Below are 21,339 nucleotides of genomic sequence, written 5' to 3' on the forward strand. Positions count from 1 at the left end.
TTCTAAGGCGGCGCCACTGTGCACGGTGGAAGGAGGAACCGTAATGCGCATGCTTGAATTTTTTCACCGCATTCGCTTGTGCCAGTCACTGGCTGGTGGTCGCCAAGTAAAGTGCTGTTCTAAGCGTTTGTCGGATTTAGTTTTCTCGCAAGATGACTGAACGAATTGAGCAAAGATACTGTATCAAATTTTGTCAAAAGCTTGGTGATTCTCAAAGTCAAACAATTCGTAAGATTCAGCAGGTGTTTGGGGAAGATGCGATGGGTGTAACACAAATTAAGGAGTGGTTCAACCGATTCAAAGATGGCCGCACATCAGCGGAGAGTGAGCAGCGTTGTGGTAGGCCCCAAACTGCTCGGAGTGCAGCTGTTGTTGAGAGGGTGCGAAATTTTGTGATGGCAGATCGTCGTTTGACCATGCGGGAGATTGCCGAAGAGGTTGGAGTGAGTAAAGATTCTGCACATGCAATTTTTCGTGATGATTTGAACATGAACCGAGTGGCTGCAAAATTCGTGCCCAAGTTGTTGTCCCCGGAACAAAAAGACCTCCGTCATGACGTTGCACAGGACCTTCTGGACACCGCCAACACTGATCCTGGGTTTCTGAACACCGTGATAACTGGAGATGAGTCATGGGTGTACGGGTACGACCCAGAAACAAAAAGACAGTCGTCGCAATGGAAGCATCCCGAGTCTCCAAGGCCGAAGAAAGCGCGGCAGGTGCGAAGCAAAATCAAGGTGATGCTGACTGTTTTCTTTGATGTCCGTGGAATTGTGCATCACGAATACGCACCGGAAGGACAAACGGTGACAAAGGAGTACTATCACGATGTTCTCCGGCGACTCCGTGATGCAGTTCGGCGCAAAAGACCAGACATGTGGATGGCGAACAACTGGCACTTGCATCACGACAATGCCCCCGCACATTCATCCCAATTGATCCACACTTTCTTGGCCAAACATGGAATTACAACCGTTCGCCAACCTCCCTACTCTCCAGACCTGGCTCCTTGCGACTTCTGGTTGTTTCCAAAATTGAAGACACCACTGAAAGGATCCCGTTTTGAGAGTAGAGAAGAGATAATGCGGAACGCGACGACAGAGCTGAACACCATTCCAAAAGAAGACTTCCAGAGATGTTTCCGGCAGTGGAAGGATCGGTGGGCTAAGTGTGTGCAAGCACAAGGGGCCTACTTTGAAGGGGATTAGGGTCCCAACCCCGTCAGGTATTTGAAATATTTTTTCTGGCTAAAGGTCGGATACTTTTTAGACAGGCCTCGTATATCTTGTTCTTGCAGACCCATTTCGAATTACTCGCGGACCACAGGTTGGGAACCACTGCTTTAACTTATGCTGTTACAATCATTAAAATTTTGAGAAAATCCAACACTTCTCTAAATGTATTTTCTGCAAACATCTTATTAGATATAAACAAAATTGATGCAGAGAACTGTTTGTTTATAACTGAAATGATGATGCTTGATATTGAAGACAGAACACTTTCTATCTCAGACTGTAAATTTTGTAGTACCATTTTGCTGATGAAAAGGAAAAGAATTTTTGCAATTGGAAGAAGATACTAGAGAGGATGATCAGAATAATTTTCCGTCTTTGTGTTTGCTACCATTTGTTTCTCCTTGCTAAAGTTCCAAGCAACAGAACACAAAACAAGGGTTAATAGTCAATAGAGAAAAGTCTGTTTTGGAAGGTCAAAATGACCTTTTTTTTTTTTTTTTAACTATTCCGGACTCTTACCATCCATATGTCTGGGGACAGACGGTTGTCCTTTACACTACAGATAAAGTTCGAGGAGCTCTATTCGTCGCACTTATCAGCTTTGTTCTCACTACACATATAGTGGAGTAATGGTGGCGAGAATGTTGGCGCCTTGGTATTTTTTTCTCGAAAATCTGCTTGTGTTCGGGATTCCCATTTTGATGCTATCGTGTCCAAAGTAAGTCAAGAGGGAATACAAGACCGCATCCTGTTCCTCGATATGGCCATTATTTCTGGGGTTAGAGACTGAAATATTTAAATCTTCAACACTATAAATTGTATCCTGTGCCGTGAAGACAATTCTACAATGAATAAGAATCATCTTTTGAGTTGTTTAGCTCTCAAGACGTCACCTACAAGAATGTTGATTGGACTTTATTGCGAAGCAAGGAAGCAAATGGAATATATCCTAGCATTTGAGCATTAGATTACTACTACTATTACTACTGTCCCATTACACAAGGAAAAAGAATAAACCTTATAGCAAGGTTGTAAATGGAGGAAAGATGTAAATATTGTAAATGTAAAGGTTGGGTTTGACAGTGTTTCTTTCAGAACCGCTAAGTTTATTTGTGGAGCATTATGATTTTCTCCAATTTGCTACTTATTTTTTTAGTGAAGTATATGTATTGTAACTCTCCATTTTCCTTATTTTATGCTGAGTGAATACTTGCAGGTGAGAAAGAAACTGATAAGACTGGCAGAAAGAAGCTGTTTGATGTAACAGAGCTTGATGACACTGATGATGAGAGCACAACAGACAATACACAGTCCACAGCATTGAGTGGGAGCACAAACTTCATAACAATACTCACAAATCTGCTGGATAGCACTGTAAGTAGCACCCCAATATGGGGTAGATACACCTACAGAACCAAAATATCTGTGAGATGTTTTAAGTTCCTCTGAAACTTTTATTTTACAGTTCTTTCTGCTTCGTGTTCCCATATTTCTTCTGTATATTTCATTTTAACAATTCTAGTTTAAAGAAACTTTCGTCCATTGAAAATAGTAATTGTTCAAGTAAAATGTCATTTGCAAGATAAAATTTTATATAGTGTTATATTTAGTGATGACTATTTCTCTAGCGCATAGGTTACTTTGTTGTCTAAATAACATTGATTTATTTGTAGTTAGTGGGAAAAGAGCATTAAAGATATACAGTAGAACCCCATTTTAACATTCCTGTTTTAAGGAATTCCCGTTTTTTAAGGAATAATCTGTTAAGTTCCAGCCAAATTACCATAAGAATAATGTAATTAATTCCCACTTTTAAGTTGATTTTACGATAATGAAGCCCGAAATATCGAATTGGCTTTCAATAATCAATAGCACAGTACCAGATAGGCCAAGTCATGGTAGCGGTCCTCCTAAATGTAGGTAACAAGCTTCGCAAGACTGTCCACAAGTATCTTACATATAGGTGCTCTTGTTACTGCACATGCGCAATACGTTGTATCTGGAACTTAGTAAAATTAGGCAACCCATTTATTTTTTCTGGAACTGTACCAGCATTTTGATTGTGCATCTCAATCAATAGTAATGCAGCACCATGCAGAGGCATTATTTCTTTATAGTTGTTTCTGGTTTTGCTTTGCGCTACTTTCACATACTTGCTTTGTTCTCGCGAGTTGTGTGGATCCTGTTTCCAAGTTTTTTTTTTGTTAGTTTGTGCTATTTTAGATTTCAAAAAGGCATATGATTCGGTTAAGAGAGAAGTTTTATATGATATTCTTATTGAATTTGGTATTCCCAAGAAACTAGTTCGGTTAATTAAAATGTGTCTCAGTGAAACGTATAGGTCAGTTTCTGTCAGATGCATTTCCAATTCACTGTGGACTAAAGCAAAGAGATGCACTATCGCCTTTACTTTTTAACTTTGCTCAAGATTATGACATTAGGAAAGTCCAGGATAAAGAGAGGGTTTGGAATTGAATGGGTTACATCAGCTGCTTGCCTATGTGAATGACGTGAATATGTTAAGAGAAAATCCACAAACGATTAGGGAAAACACGGGAATTTTACTTGAAGCAAGTAGAGGGGTAGGTTTGGAAGTAAATCCCGAAAAGTCATAGTATATGTTTATGTCTCATGACTAGAACATAGTACAAAATGGAAATATAAAAATTGGAAATTTATCCTTTGAAGAGGTGGAAAAATTGAAATATCTTGAAGCAACAGTCACAAATATAAATGATGCTTGAGAGAAAATTAAACACAGAATAAATATGGGAAATGCCTGTTATTATTCGGTTGAGAAACTTTTGTAATCCAGTCTGCCCTCAATGGATTTCGATCTATTTGCTACACCATTAGCAAAAATATTTATTATTATTATCGTAACCATTTCACGTATTAAACCTAGGGGTCTGTTATGGTCTCTATCCAGTGCTTTTTAGGTCTTGCCAAGTTTCTTCGGCCTCTTGGAGTATAGCATAAGATCAGTTTTGGCAAGCGGTTTGAGGGCATCCTGGCAACATGTTCTTTTCAGTTCAGTCTGTATTGTTCTATGTACTGGGTAATTGAATCTACTTTTAATTCTTTAGGAATATCCTCATTTCTTTTATGGCCAAGGAGGGAGTAACCAGCAGTTCTTCTCATAAATCGCATTTGAGCTGTTGTAAGTCTCCTTTCATCAGCCTTTTTGATTGTCCAATGGTTTCGCTTCCATATGTGAGAACTGGTCGAGCAAGAGTTTTATATACCCCAAGTCTAGTGTGTCACTGGACTTAAGAAGGCTTAAATATTTATGATATTCAAGATTCCCTCGTCTCCATAGGCATGTGGCATCTTTCATCTCCATGTTTGGTTTGACCTATATGTGTGAAGCTTTATTTTCAGCTATGAAATGTAACAAAGGCCCTGAAGGAGCCAACCTCAGTGACCATAACTTAAAGTGTGCTTTAAGAGTTCAGAGTTGTGTTTCATTATGTCCAAATATAGTTCATATCGTACAAACCAAAAGATGTCAAAAAGTAAGAGTGCGTATCGAGTAAACCTGAAAGTATCAGACTCCTAATTGAAATATGTATCCATTGCACAATTTATATCACTTTAATTTGAAATCATCTTTCCAGTATTATCATTGTATTTATCAATATGTTTTTGTTTACATTTTTCAACATGCCCAGTGTATAAATAGTTTCATTTGTCAATTGCGAACTTTCACTAACAATGTATTGTTTCGTTCTTATGTAACTATACTTATTAAGTTGTATTTACTTATATTGGTATAATGTATTATTTGTATTTCTATAATGTAGACTATTTGCATTTACTAAAGATTATTATTTTTTGGTCCTACAGAATATATTTCTATAATGTAGACTATTTGCATTTACTAAAGATTATTATTTTTTTGGTCCTACAGAATATATCTGTTATGGTAACAATTAATATTAGAAGAGAAAATTTTTCTGTTATGGTAACAATTAACTCTAATATTAATTGTTACCATAACAGATATATTCTGTAGGACAAAAAAAAAAAATAATAATCTTTAGTAAATTCTTCTAGCAAAAGTGCATATTTCTGTACAGATTACTGTGCACATTACTGTGGAATCCCAGCCACCAAGTCACTCAACTGAGTGCGCTCCTTGTATAATGGCAGTTGACTTAATAAAATGTTAACATACATGCCCAAGATGGAGTCAGGCCACAAAGGGAAAATCACTGGAGGAGGGAAGTTCGATCCGGTGCTGTGGATTGGACTTCAGTGTAGCTCAGTGGTGAGAGCGCATGGTACATAGAATCAAGGGCCCAGGTTCAATCCCCGGCGCCGGAGCGAATTTTTCTCTTCTAATATTAAATATTATTTGCATTTAGTTGTTTGGGCTATAATTTAGTGTTGGCACAAGTAGAATAATGAATAGTGTTTGTCAAAGCACATGTATTCTTCTTTACTGTCTGATCATCTATAGTGTAATGGTAAATGCAACTACAGATTATAAACACAAGCAGATGCCATTGCGTTACATTCCTGCCAACACAACCTGCACTGTGAGCACCATGCACATGGTAGTACTGTATCATTATGACGTAATACCCAGTCTGAGTTCTTAACACATCCACGGCCAAAGTCGACTTATGTCGATTTTGGTTTGAACGTATAAAATTGCCAGCGTCGACTATAGTCGATTTAACACCACTGCAAAATGTATGTCATGTTTAAAACCCCCTGTTCAGTTGAAAGGCTAGCCCTTTAAATGCCCGGCAGTGAATGTGTTAACATATCATTTCTTTAATCAGACTATACAATTAATTCGCAAAATGTATAATCAGGAGATGGAAAATCGAGTTACGGTATACTGTTGTTGTTTTCTAATGCCAGGTATTTGACAATAAAGTCATTTGACCTCTTGCACTCCAATATTTTTCAAAGATATTATCATGGTCAGCCACTGAAGCACAGATTTTGAGGTGTTCCGAGTCCATTTCTTGGTTTGAGTTGCACAATGGGCAAACCATATAAGTTGGCTGCAAAAGGGTATCTGTCGGATACAGGGGGGAGAGCCATTAATCCTTCCCATTGAAGGCTTTAAGGAACCAACCTGGACAAATACCCAATGTCCCATCCCTACCTTCCCGTGGTGCAGCTGTTAGTAAGCATGATTTTACGAGCTGAACTAAAGGGAGGGGCTACTCATCAATTAGCACTGGTCAGCTTGATGAGTTAATGACTGAATTTGGTATAATTTTCCTCTATTCAATACCTAATTCCCTCTTTACCCTTTCCTATCCAGTCCTCTGACTGAACTCTTACTTTCTTCGACCCCGACGGCATTAGAGCATTCGAGGCCTAGGGGTTCATTTCACTTTCCTTCCTCCTCTTTCTACTTTTCTGTTCCTAGTGCTGACCTGCTATGGCACTAAAATCGTCCTCCAGTGGCTTAAGGAGGGAAAGCTGGTGATCAACAAGATCTCCCAGCTAGGTCCAATGGACCCGTCAACCAACAGCAGGTGTGGTCCTCCAGACATTCTGGGGGTTGTGTGTGAATGAAGTAGCCACCAAAACGTTAAAAATATAGTGTTCACTTAAATCGGCTACAACTTGCCATTTTCACTCTAGTTATACTGTACGTAAGGTCTCCTTTCTCTCTGTACTTAAATGCAAAACTGTATGATACATGAAGATATAATTATTATGTTTTCTGTGAGTGAGCTCAATTATTGTTAGAAATTCACAAGTTGTAAGTATTAGAAAAGCAATCATGTCAAGACATATACTTTATATACTTTATTCTAGTCGGCTGATATGCGTGCAGTAACTGCTGAAGGGCTGTGCAAGTTGCTGTTGGCCAACATAATAAAGTCTTCAAACCTGGTTTCGAGGCTTCTCATCATGTGGTACAATCCAGTAACAGGTCAGTTGTATGTTATAGTTGTACTTGCTGCATGTTGCATAATATTTAAGTTCAGTGAGTGGAAGTGTAGTGTTTGTTTTTAGTAATGCAAAAATCATTATCTCGGTATTATGATGGGGAGGGGTAAAGGGGGGGAGAGAGAATATTTTATAAATGATATAAAAAACTCTTCAGAATGGTGTGTATGCGCATGCACTTGTGTGTTTTTAAATGCATTATTGTCACAAAATTTTAATAATCGATTGTATTGTAGCATAAAGTACAATAGTATGTATTTGTGTGTGTTCATGCATGCATTGTGCATGAGTTTTCCACTACGGCGTGATTTTATTATTGTTGCATTTTATACATTTCGTCATTCTTTGGAAGTCAGTAGTTCTGTGATAGGGTGGTGGCGGTGGCAGTGGCAGCAGCAGCATTTGTGTTATTTATTTTGATTATGTATTATCCTTTTGTATGCCTATCAAATATTAATGAACGTCTGCATTTACTGCAGTAACTTATACAGAGTTCAGGGTATGATTTTCAACTTGTTGAAAACAGTTTTCAGGCTGCATTTGCACTTTTAAATTCATAACCTTATAGCAATGTGTTTTTACTCGTATTTACCTTGTTGTTTTATCTTCGAAATTGAACCTAACTTCGTTCATAAATTAACTCTGGACGTTTATTTAACACACAATTTAGTAATTCAACATAATAAATAAGCAAAATATAACTCTTTTGACACAAGAATATGGCAGAACCGTTTATAATATACGGAATGGTTGGATCGCTGTGGTGGCCATTTTTGTTTCTGTATTATGGTCTGAGTATTGAAGACGGTCTTGTCCCAGCAGAGATGAACAATCATTCAACTAGTACAGGGGTATCATGTGATTAACACAATGATCCCTTCCTTCAACCCATTATAATTGGTTTATGGAACTGGATTGCTGCCTATTGTTCATCATCACAATGCTGGGTGGGCACTAGTCCCATATGCTGGCCGAAACCTCATGAGAAAATTTCTTCCTCCACATAGATTCGAACCAGCGCTCATTCCATAACGTGGATCCATGAGGCTACATGCGGGACATACACCATTATGTCAAATGACTCAATTTTATCAAGGAGACTATGTTGAACTAATGTTGTGTTACTGTCACAATGCAACCTTGTAATATACCAATAACTTTTTTTTTTTTTCTGATCATGTCATGTCATGTCAGAGTATAGTCAAAGCAGTAAGTCGATTTTTGTATCTTCAGTGACCGATCTGTTTGTTTGTTGATGTAGAAGGAGACATCTTTCTGCGGCAGATGCTTGGAGCATTCTTCACAACATATGCAGCCAATAGCCGTTGGGGACAGGAGACTCTGGAGCAAGCATTGCTGCCAACACTTAGAACCTTGTTCCAGGCTCCTGTAACTAGCCCCTTGGTGGAGGTGGATCAAGACAGTGTAGTACGTCTGATGCTCAACCTTACCCGTCCTGGAATCAATCAGGAAGGAACACAGGTATGTAATACGAGTACATATTTGTATCATCTTTGTGGATGCTATCAGTCTGTAAATGTTCTTGGTTATGTAACATTTTGTTGTTATACAACCATAATGCTATTACTTCAGGTAGCAAAAGCATTACCATATTTACTTGCATAAATTTCCCCCTCACTTAATTTTCCCACCTCCTCAATTTAGAAACTGAAATTACAGTAAAAAAATTCACATAATTTTCCCGTCTTTATTACTGTTTATAAAAATTTTATTCATAAATATGATTGAGAAGTGCAAAGCGGCACTACTACACTAATGGGACTGGTCAGCAAGTTATGCCACTTCTGTTGACCATGAGCCTGCCTCAGTTTCATGCTGATGCATCATAAGTATTGTTGTGCACACACATTGCTTGCTTGTATTAACCATGTGGGTGACTTGCAAGTAGGCTACAACGTATACCAGTCCATGTACGAATAACTAATTCGTAGTTCTAAGTGAACTGGGAAAGGAAAACTGCAGTTACAGTGTACAGTTCAAATTACGAGTTATAGAGTTTGCGGAAAGTAATGGCAATCGTGCTGCTGCACGTGAGTTTCATGTTGAGCCATCACATGTGTGTTATTGGTATAAACAAAAAGAACAGTTACAGAGTGCGTAAAAGACAAGTTTATCATTTCAGTGACCAAAATCTGAGCAGTATCCATAAATTAAAAAAGAAGTGTTTGGTTATATAACGGAGTTAAGAAATAACTCTTACGCAGTTTTGCACGAACTGATGCAATTAAAGGCGCTCTAAATTTCAAAGGAACTCAGTATATCAATGAGGATTTCTCAATTTAAAGCAAGCAGAGAGTGGATGTACCATTTTATGAAGAGGAATAATCTTTTGCTATGAAGGAGGACATCTCTAAGCCAGCGATTGCCAAAGCACTACACAGAAAAAGTGATGAAATTTCATTGGTACCACCATTTCCCATAACTATGGTCCTGGAACACAACTATGGTCCACGATACAACCATTCAAATTTTGTACTCCATAACGTAGTACCTCGTTTATGTATATTTTTGCTGTACTGTAGTTTGAAATCAAGTCACTCCAGCTATCTACGAACGGTCTATGTTATTTCTACAATGTTCTTTGAATGATTGTATTGTGGACTGTAGTTGTGTTCCAGGACCATAGTTATGGGAAATGACGGTATATCATAAAGAAATGGCGCAAGCACAACTATCTGCACTTGCAAATTGGCAATGCAGATCAGACACCGATTTTCTTTGATATGCTGAGGAACACCACAATTAATGAAAAGGTGCGTCTAGTGTCACTTTGTTAACAATAGGTGCAAAGAAACTTTGATGCACAGTTATGTTGGCCATCACTGTGAAGGGGCAGAAACTCCCTCTGTACGTGATATTCAAACGAAAAATGCTTTCAAAAGGGACATTCCCTCCTAGGCTATATGTTCGTATCCAAGAGAAAGGATGGATGTCTTGCAACTTAATGCATGATTAGGTGCGTGTTGTATGGGGAAAACATCTGGGCCACTTGTTAAATCACGTCTCTCTTGGTTTTGGATAGCTTCTGTGGCCATCTTGACGACATTTGACAAGAAATGTCGAAGATGAGAACAGATCTGGCTATAATTCCTGATGGTTTAACGTCAATGCTGCAACCACTTGACGTGAGTGTAAATAAACCATTCAAGGATCATGTACAGAGAAATGTACATGGAATGGATGGTTCAGAATCCAATCAAGAGTCCTTCACTCGAACTAATATGCGAATGGATCACCTCGGCATGGGGGCTAATTTCAAATGATATAATTGTGAAGAGCTTCAAGAAAATTGGACTCTCGAACAATATGGATGGCATGGAAGACGACCTGTGTCTTGGAGGGGGATGACAATGATGAATCATCAGAGGAGGGAGCAGTTGAGGCAACTTCTGAAGAAGGTGGCAAGTGATAAGGTAAGTTTTTTCTCCCAAATTACCGTAATAATCTATTGATAGTAGGCAGACCCTCATATGCATTTTATAGTTTACTGTATCAATTAAACTTTTTTATTTTCCTTCTTCAGGCTTGTTCTTTTGCACGCGTTCTCGTACACAGACGGCAACGAGCGGCACATGTCAGATGGCAACAAGCAGTGCCACACTGGCCCACTTTGTTACCAACAATATTATTCTTTATTTTTGTGTAATTAAAGTTAATTGTATAAATTGTTTATCATAATTATTTCTGTAGGACTTCGAAATAAATATCGATATAACTTTAGCGAGTTCTATTTTTGCATTTTTATTTTAGATTCAAAATTAAATTCTTCCCTCCCCCATTTTTCATGTAAAAAGTGCAAAAAAAAAAAAAGAGGGAAAATTACGCGAGTTAATACAGTAATCCCAAGGGATGTCTGTCCTAACTTGAGCTTTTCGTGATTTCCCAAGTCTCTCCAAGCAAATGTCAGGATAGTACCAATTGCAACGGGCCATAACTTGCCTCCTCCCCAATGCTCTAATCGTTCATTACCACTAATTTCATTCTGTATATCGTCCATCCATCTCTCGTGCAATCTGGGAAGTATTGCAACTGATTGAATCTGCTCCCCTCTGTCAAAAGGAAAGAGAGGCTATAACACTATGGGGCATGAACGACAACCACTGATGGATATTGCTTCAACATATCTGATGGTGCCCATATTAGGCGAGAACATTCATTCATTCATTCAGTGTTCTGCCCAAGGCAGGTCTTTCACTGCAAACCCAGCTTTCTCTAATCTTTCCTAGTTTCTGTCTTCTTTTTTGTCTCATATGATCCATATATCTTAATGTCGTCTATCATCTGATATCTTCTGCCCTGAACTCTTCTCCTGTTCACCATTCCTTCCAGTGCATTTTTTCAGTAAGCAGTTTCTTCTCAGTCATTGACCAAACCAATTCCTTTTCCTCTTCCTCTTCCTGATCAATTTCAACATCATTCTTTCTTCACCCACTTTTTCCAACACAGTTTCAGTTCTTATTCTGTCTGTTCACTTCACACGTTCCATTCTTCTCCATATCCACATTTCAAATGCTTCTATTCACTTCACTGTAATGTTTATGTTTCTGCCCCGTACAATGCCACACTCCATACAAAGCACTTTACTAATCTCTTCCTTAGTTTTTTTCTGCATTCATATTAATAATATAAAATATCTATAATATATTAATAAATGTATTGATTTATTAATATATTTAACATTATATGACAAGTTTTTGACTGAAAAATAAAAAAAATTACAGTAGAACTTGGTTATAACGACATCGAAGGGACCTTAAAAATTATGTTGTTATAAACGAGTGTCGTAGTAACCGAGATTCACATTATCAATCTAGTGAGGTGGAAAATGAAAAATAACAAACTTAATTAGACTTATTTTAGATTTATGTATTGACTTTTAAGCCTACAATGAACATAATAAAATACACGTAGGCCTACAATTATAAATACAGTATTCTGTATTGAAACAGTTTGTTCAGTACTCACCAAACTACTTTACTTAGAAGTGAAGTAATCAGTCATTTTACTCTGTTGTCTTCTACTTGCCCAATACACACTTTCTAGGGCTAAATTACGTTCTATGTTCATAATTTCACTTGAAATTTCACTGCTCCCTTCCCTAGCTTCATAGAACATATTCATAATTATAATGACTTCTAAAGCGTCACTCACTTCTTTTAGTGGACATACTGCGTTAAAATGCGTGCACTTCGTGAAAACTTCCTGTAGAAACTGATTTAATACCGCATGAATTCGGGCAGGTTACAATGGGGTGAGGAATCCGCCTGCATTCTAGAGGTCTGTGACAGAAGGAGACTGTAAAGAATTTGTCAGGGTCAGATTTCAACAAAATATTTCTTAAGATACTTTGGTTCTTAGAAAATCTTATTCCAAACTGAGGTTGAAAATGACGTTATATGCGAGGTAGACTCATATGTGTTTGTCGTATTAAGCAAGGTAAGAAAGCATATGTCTTACGGGGAATTAGTTGGGACCACAGAATATTTGATGTTATAGACGAGGTGTCGCACAAAATGAGGTCGCTATAACCAAGTTCTACTGCATGTATATCAGTATTGAAGTTATCGAAATATCAAACATGAATTTTATTGTTTAAAAAAAAAAAAAGAACTGAATTGTAAAATAACCTCTGATAAGTTTTGAAATGCTCTAAAAAGCTAACTCAATTTCTGCTTGAATATGTAACATTTGTTTTCATAAATTTGGTGATTTTGCTGGATTTGTTATGCAGAGACAGAAAGCATTTCCGTTGTGATCTGTATTTGGATAGTAGGCTAACGAATGAAAGAGGTAATTATGCATCACATAGTAATTAATAGTATTTTTTTAATATAAAAATTTGTGTCAAATGAATTATGCATATTTACCACCTATGGTGATTTAGTGGTCATCATGATTGCCATTATACTGAAGTTTGTTGATCTTAGTTTGACATCCCCAGAAAAGAAGTAAAGTCTTTGTGTAATTATATCCACTGAACTATTATAAGTATAAATTAAGCTGAGATCAGTTGAGAAGAGCCAATAACTTAATAAGTTGGTAAGTACTTGGCACTGGAGACAATTCAACCAGCCGCCACTGCCACCATTACTATATTTTTTTTTAGACTTTTTCACAACAGCACTGCAAATTATTTATAACACTAACATATAAATCACACATATGGCAGTAGTATTATTATGTAACACAGCATGTAGCAAACTGACAACATAGCAGCAGCAGCTGATAGAAATTGCTAGATTCTGATTGGTTCAGAAGGCTACCACACAGCATTTTTCAATTTTTTCATGGGAAGGGTTGCCAATGCAAATAAAAACTGTCAAGTGCAGGTCAGATTTGTGAAGTGTATAGTTATAACGGCTTGGGTATAGACCTGCTCCATCTTCTATTTTATCAGTCTTCTTAATTTATTCTGCATATTGCAGTATAATATAATGTTCTATCCAGAAGCATTCTGCTTACATGTTCTTGCTAATCTTGTAATTGTTTGTAGGATATATAATTTAATTTCTTTGGTAATCCATTAATTTATGTCCTGCCAGCTGTCTTAGATAATGCGTCTCCTCTATTTCTAATGTTTTCTGTTGAGATGCTGTAAGTATCCATATAACATTGTTGACAAATTCAATGTTTTATAAAATTCTAGTACAGTCTGTATTCTAACTTTCTTCAATAGAATTCTTTTGATTGTACCTATTAACTGTTGATGTTAAGGATTTTATTATCAAAATCCTTGAGAGATATTGCTTGTCAGATAGGTGAATGAATTTACCTGTTCCAAGATATGGTTGTTGACAACTATTTTGCTCTTACAGAATTTTTCTGTGTGAAGGCCAAAACCTTAGTTTTTGTTAATTTTTGTTGTTGAAATTTTTAAACTATACATGAATCGGGGATTGCAGAAACAGCACATGTCAATATGCCACACATAGTGACATGTGCTGTTTCTGCAATCCCTGATTCACATGTATTGTATAGGTAGTAAATTACCTTCTGAGACCACAAACAATAGTGTGTTGTGAAATGCGTTTGCCATTCTGTAGCAACTTCATCTATATACAAATTAAATAGCATTGGGGAAAAATGGACATCCTTGCTTTCCTCCTTGGGTAATGTTCCTTAATTTTCAGAGATTATACTCCCTATTCTGACTTTTATCTCTCAGTCAACGTATAAGCTCTGTATGGCTCTTATCAAATGCTGTGGTATGCCTTTGGAATGTAATACTGTCCAAAGTTTTGCTCTGTTAATATTATTGCATGCTTTCTGATAGTCTATGTAAAGGCGATATATGTTGCAGTGTTAAATTCGCGATGTTTTTTGTATTAGAATCTCTAGGATTCAAGATCTCAATGTTGCAAACCAATATAGAATGCCTAGTTAATAATAAAAAGCCTGATTTTTTTATATTCCATTTATGTCCCAAAAATGTGATGTACATTAGTCTGATATGTCACTTTGAAAGCTCAAACAAATAAACAACAGTAATACATAGTGTCCATATCTCTTACAGGGCAATGTACACAACAACTTGGCCATTGCCTTGAGCAATGAAGTGCTGGATGATCAAGATCCATACAACATGCAGGTGTTGCTGCGAGCTATGATACAGCTTGAACTTGTGCTTGATGATCCAGTCTTTGTGCAGATTATCACCACTGTGACAGAAAAGATGGCAGAGGTAGGAATAAGAAAACAAGAACTCATTCCACTGTACATTTATATTTTGCAAAGGCTGTTCGGGAAAGATGTACTAACTTCATTACTTACACTATACTTAAATGTATTGTCTTCTACAATTATTAGTTATTATTACACGTCTCATTTCTTTTGTTAGTTTGTACTCTGCAAACACACACTGTGTGAAGCCATCTTTGAATGTATGTTTCTGTACTGCTTCTAAAGCATTTAATCGGTGGTATACATAAAGTTGTAGTTTTACCTTTTGCTTTGATTTTAGAAGATACCTGAAGCAGAAGTATATACTTCATTTTGTATGCATAAACCTGATACTACCACTACGAAGCATGTATTATGCGATAATATAGACTATCAAGAATGTTCGATTATATCGAGGATTGATAGTACTTTGGATCTATCCATGAAGACTCATTAGTTCCTTCCATGCATGATAAATTTCTTGGTGGGAAAATTGCTTGTTGTCCTTGTAATTTAGTTAGCTTAACAATAAAATGAACAATTACGACGGAATGGAAAGTGTAGATGAGAGGAAAGGAGAACAGTTTTATTGTTGTTTGTGAAATCTTAAATCATACTTAACTTTATAATAATTGTAACAATTTTATGGTTTATCAATTTGGCATCCTATCAGTGACATGATATATTTTTATATATACCAGAGTGGAAGAGGACTAAATAAGGTCCTTTTGAGACATGAATGAGGGTAGTGAGTTAAACAAAAACATGTAGTCTTTGTGAACAGATTATGAGAAAAGTAGCATTTGTAGTTGAATTTTAGAATGCATATTCCAGGAAAATCGGATACGGAGAGGTAATGTTGGGGGATTTTGTAGAGAAAATATTAATAAATGTGTCCTTATTGGTTTGTTACATAATATTGATCATTTGACCATAATTTCACTAAGATCAGTAACAAAGTATGTCACAGGAAGATGTGGCAGCTATGCATTTAGTGATGGTAGAAACAAGTCTGGTGCTTTAGGGAACCTTTTGTATAGTTATGCACATATTTTTAATGTTTTGCGACTTAATCACCACTGTTACATGAATACGTGTTGCAGTGTTGCCTTCTGTTTGTTTTTATTTGTACGAGGGTTGACCAGAAAGTAAGTTTCCCTAGGTTCGCTTACAGAAAGAAAACAAAATTGCATGGAAAAATTTATTGCAACAGATACAGCAGTTGTTGAGCATTTTTCAACATATTCCCCACCAGAATTGGACATTTGCCATACCATGGGATCAACGTTTGTATCTCCGTGTTGTAGAAGTCTGCTGCTTGGGATCGGAACCAGTGTGTGACAGCCATCTGCAAATCTCTGTTGATCCCACGGTATGACAAATGTCTCAATTCCAGTGGGAAATATGTTGAAAAATAGCTCAACAATTGCTGTATCTGTTCCAGTAATCTTTACGTCAAATTGTACTTTCTTTCTCTAAACGGCTCCAGGGAAACTTACTTTCTGGACGCGCCTTGTATGAATATTTAAAAAACTGTTCACAAACGACTACAATGATATTAGACTTTTGTGGACCCTATATAGTCCCTTCTACCTAATGTATATTATACATAAATTAATATACTGGTATAGGATTGGTAACTGACTATTCAGAAAATTAAATATACAAGTCAACTATTTATAATGAACCACTACAGAATGTCTGTCCCATGCTGTGGCATCGCGGTCTAAGGCATCCTGTCTAGGACTCACGTTATGGAATGCGCACTGGTTAGAGTCCTCATGGGGAAGAAATTTTCTTGTGAAATTTCGGCCAGTGTATGAGACCGGTGCCCACTCAGCATCGTGATGCCCTTGGAGAGCTATGATAGGTAGCGAAAATCTGGTTTTGAAAACCAGCTGTAATGGATGGGAGGATCATCATGCTAATCACACGATACCTCCATTCTGGTTGGATGATCGTCCACTTCTGCTTTGGCATGTGGATGTGAGGCCAGCAGCTGGCTGGTCGGTCTTGGCCCTTCATGGGCTGTAGTGTCATGGATTTACTTTTACTTTTATAGACTGTCCGAAGTCCACTAAAACCAAAAAGCCAACCCTTAACCTGAATTGTGTGGAATAGTGATGGACAAACTAAAATGTCTACTGTATAACAGAATCAGTTAAACAAAATAAAACCTCAAAAACAGAATCATTTTTTACAATGTTTATCTTGAAATAGTTGGTTATGTGCAGCTGCTGTATACTCTTTTAGTGAATGCGATGGAATCCTTTGCATCTGGCATCCAAATAACTGGCAATTTCAAAACAACGACACTTTTGAATAAAAAAAAAATAAGAAAGAAAAATGAAGTATGAAGAAAAGTCGGTAAGTAAGTTACAAATTGAAGTAATAACTTACATCTTTGAATGAGGCTCCTGAAGTTATACTGCTAGATGGCATTATTATTGATGTGCGCACAAGCAAAACAAAGAAGCAGCAGTTGCCAGATGGTGACTCCTCTGCACAAGTTTACCAATGTGTCTTTAAATAACCTATAAAACCATTTTCCAATTAACCAGCAAAATCGTTTTTCCAGTACTGGTTTTGTCCAAAAGTTTCCAGATATGAGGGAGTTTTTTTTTTTTATCTCCTTCTCTAAGAGTGTATGTTTTTCTACACTTGATTCCATATTGTTGGGACACTTTCTTCATTTATGCTCTTGTCATCTCCTTTTTTACATTCTATATTGAAAAGACCTTCCATAGCCTCAACCATGGCTTCATCTGATGGGATTTCATTTTTATAACCTCACAGTCCAGATAAAATGTTAAGTTTCAGCATAATTTGCATTATGTGCGCAAATATTTTCTTGGATTGCTCATCGTCATCTTCTCCACTGCCATACACCCAGTGGCCAAATCAGCATGCTGGAAACCGTAATGTATTTTACCACTGACATTCCTTCACACCTTGTCCATAAAATTATAGTTTTCAGAATATTGATTTGTACATTCTGCTTAGATTTCTACGCTTGGATTATATGAAATGTTTCATTCTGTGGTAGATCTTGCAGCTTTGGCTCACCTTGATGCATGAGTAGATGACTAACATGCTGTTGTTAGGCAGGAATACAAACTTGTGGTGTTGCTTAGATCTTTAACATGAGGATGAGCTGGGTAGTTGTCTACCAGAAATGGAATAATTTTTTTTTACCCTCCATCTAAGCTCTCGATCATACTATTGAAGGTCCTGAAAAACACATAGCCTAGTAAAATCATTTGAAACTGTTTTTTGTTCCCAGGTACTGTATTCTTTTTCTACTTTACTTCTTGTAAGTTTAGAAATTGGAGAATTTTTCCATTTTGGATATCAGTTTGAATTACCCGAAATTTCGGAATAGCAGGGTTCTGCTGTATTTGTAATGTATGTGGATTGGAACAAATGATTTAAATTCGCTATAACTAAATGTTACCCAACGGTCTCCTGGGGATGATTTCTAGTTTATGGAGTGCACAGGCTGTTTATGCCTAAGAGTTTAATAGATGTCTATGCCCTGATCAAGAAAGAAGAAGAACCAAATGTTCACTACAGCCAACTTCACTAAATGTAGAGTTGGCTGTACACAAAATGTAAAATTTTTAGCTGATATACTTGTATAATCAATATGAATTTTCACTTATTTGCAGACGTGTTATAAAAATGTTTTTTTTTTTTTTTCATATAATAAATTATATTGCTCAGTTGTGTATAATGTAAAATTGTCAATTTTTGCTTAAAATATATTATTACATTGTCTAAGTGAAATTATGTACATTTCATGAGATCCCGCATAAAAAAATAACCAAGACTACTTGACTACAACTTCTCTCAATTCAAAATGTTGATCTTGAAACATTTTTCATATTGGTGAACAGATAGAAGTTGCATGGAGTCTGTTCTATGCTATATGGTGAATGAGGAATGACTCCCACATTTCGTTTTAGTTAGATGTTATGTTACTGTGTTTGGAATATAACGACATAACTTTCGTTTTTGTATGAATAGCTAAAACATCCAGAAGGATTTGCTTTATATAAATACAATTCATGCATAGATGTTCCTACATAATCTTCTAGGGATTTCCTAGTGGAATTTTTACACCTTAAACCAGGGATGTATAAGAAACAGCGCAAGAAAGAGGTCAGATTCTTCTGTGTGCTAACTGGCAGCAGTTGTATATGCTGTACAAATAGGAGCGACCAAGAGGAAAAGATGAACAAAATTAACATTATGAAGTTGAGATACACATTTTTAATGAATGCAATACAATTATTTCATAATAGAAGATGTTATATATGTACGATTTTGAATAATCAACAAAATGGGCTATTCCATATGAAATCGATCAGTAAAAAACCCCGTATTTTTTTATACTCTAATTTTTTCCCTACTTATACAAGGTGCTGAGGGGAGTGCATTTTCAAAAATATGCTATCGAAAGTCAAACGGTTTTCGTATTATTGAGCGACAAATTTAGCGTATTTTATAAAAACAAGCCTCTTTCAGCGCTCAGAACTCTGGAACCATTTACTGCAGAACATTGAACAAGAGCTTATTTTGAAGCTGACATTTGGTAGGTTATGTTAAGAAGTAATCCTTATTTTTATTGTACACAGAGAGACAGATAATCTGATTTTACTTGTTTTTAGGCTTTTTGACCATTTGTAAAAATGTAAAAAAATATTGAGAAAAAACCTTGCATTATTAAGAGGGATTCGGCATTGTTTGCTTAGTGGTACGGCAATAAGTTTCGAGAGTATTAAATAGATTATTTTCACACGCCTAGACTTGAACGGCGCATTGGCGAGCATTGGGCATCATTTTTCTCCTGTGTTTATGAAAACTTGTGATAAAGCTAGTCCAGCCACGACTGCTAGAGGAAACCACGTGTTTATGTCTCCTGGCCTTGCTTGTCTCGACTACCTCCCGTCTCACAGTCAGCTGGTTAGTTCATGCGCGTACTATTTATTTTCTTTATTTGATATTTTCAATACTTTATCAACGTGCCACCAGTAAAAAATATGTGTTTATTTGTACTTTCAATGCGGAATCTAACCATATATTTTAAAAATATTTTTTCGTTGCCAAAGGCATCATAATGAAGAAAAATCTCAATTTCTCCATTTCCATAAAACGTAAAAAAAAAAAGCTGTTTACATGTTTATATAAACTTTAACTTCTCAGCATCAAAATAAACCATGATTTTGATGATTGGGTGAAAGGGTTTCGGAGCCACAACAGTTTAAAGTTGCTAATTTTATGAAAATACGATAAATTTAAATATTATTAATTTAAACACTTTCAAGTTCTGATGCCTCAAACTTTGCACAAAGCATTATATCACAGTTGTCTATGGACAGAAAAAGTTTCATTGTATTTAAAAATTGTAAGGTCAATTTTCTCTATATTTCGGTCGATTTGAGATGGAATAGCCCAAATGTTCCTTGTACATTATATTACAGATTGAATAATTTAAAAATAACTGCCTTCACGTATACAACTTTCGAAACTGCTGGAGTGTTATACCATTGTCGTCATAAAGGAAATACTGTTATGCGAAAATAAATCTTTTAAAATAAAATTTCGCCAGAATCTCTTCTTCGATTTCCACCCTACACTACCCTTATTATGTCTCGCAAAATGTTATTTAAAGAAGCAAAGCTAAGAATGCAGTATGTGAAAGATCAATTAATTTTAGCTGCAACTCTGGAGTCAAATTTCCTGGATTTGCGGAATGGGAGTGACAGAAGAGCTCTAATTTGTGTTGAATCATTTCCATTTAGCGTCTCTGAATAGTTCATTTCTTAATAATGCAATGTTTTCCACATATTAAGAACAGTAAGTTTCCTTTTTGTTCTATACATCACTGCTCTACTTAACATATGCATGAACAACCTTTGTATTACTACCCTTCTTTTGGGTGCATTCTAGTAGGGGAAATAATTTAACTTGCGCACAGAGCAATCTGCCCACCACGTGTTTCAGGCTGTATGGGCTTGAATATGCACCACTGTCTTAGGCTATCTTTCTGACTACAGTACACTTGTTTCTACGTAAAATAGTGACTGTTGTACCACTCAATTCAGTAGAAGGACTTCCAGGCATCTGTTTTCTCAAAAGACTCCCTCCCTCCCTCCATGAAACTGACTGCACTGTCAGAAAACCAGACCTATATGATATGATGGAATCTCTGTAAGACCTGATAAGGTTTTCGTAAAATTTAGTGTAGGATATTGGAATTTCAGGTGCAGCTAGCTGCTCAACTGTGGTATCCATTTCATGTTTAGAACACGAGTGTGTGTCAGGTTATGTTTGTAAGTAATCTAGACAAAAATACATGTGCGTTAAAGAGAAATTCTCATCTATAGTTATCATTATCAAATAGAGGAGTTGTATATTTTGGAGGAACAGTGATTTCCATTATAATACGAGGGGGATCCAGGAAATAACGACCGTTTTGTTGTAATAATTAAAAAAATAT

General features: G+C 36.5%; 1 protein-coding gene across 2 annotated transcripts in view; it reads left to right on the forward strand.

The window, feature by feature from the left end:
- Positions 1-21,339, forward strand: part of Cap-G (Chromosome associated protein G) — a 94,892-nt gene that overhangs the window by 53,932 nt on the left and 19,621 nt on the right. For both annotated transcript variants that reach the window (XM_069833001.1, XM_069833002.1), the window contains 4 exons: positions 2,452-2,609; positions 7,023-7,140; positions 8,419-8,639; positions 14,692-14,859. In XM_069833001.1, coding sequence (XP_069689102.1) covers positions 2,452-2,609; positions 7,023-7,140; positions 8,419-8,639; positions 14,692-14,859 — 665 coding nt within the window. The remainder of the gene's footprint in view (positions 1-2,451; positions 2,610-7,022; positions 7,141-8,418; positions 8,640-14,691; positions 14,860-21,339) is intronic.

This window comes from Periplaneta americana, chromosome 8, assembly GCF_040183065.1.
Source record: "Periplaneta americana isolate PAMFEO1 chromosome 8, P.americana_PAMFEO1_priV1, whole genome shotgun sequence".
Taxonomy (NCBI): Eukaryota; Metazoa; Arthropoda; class Insecta; order Blattodea; family Blattidae; genus Periplaneta; species Periplaneta americana.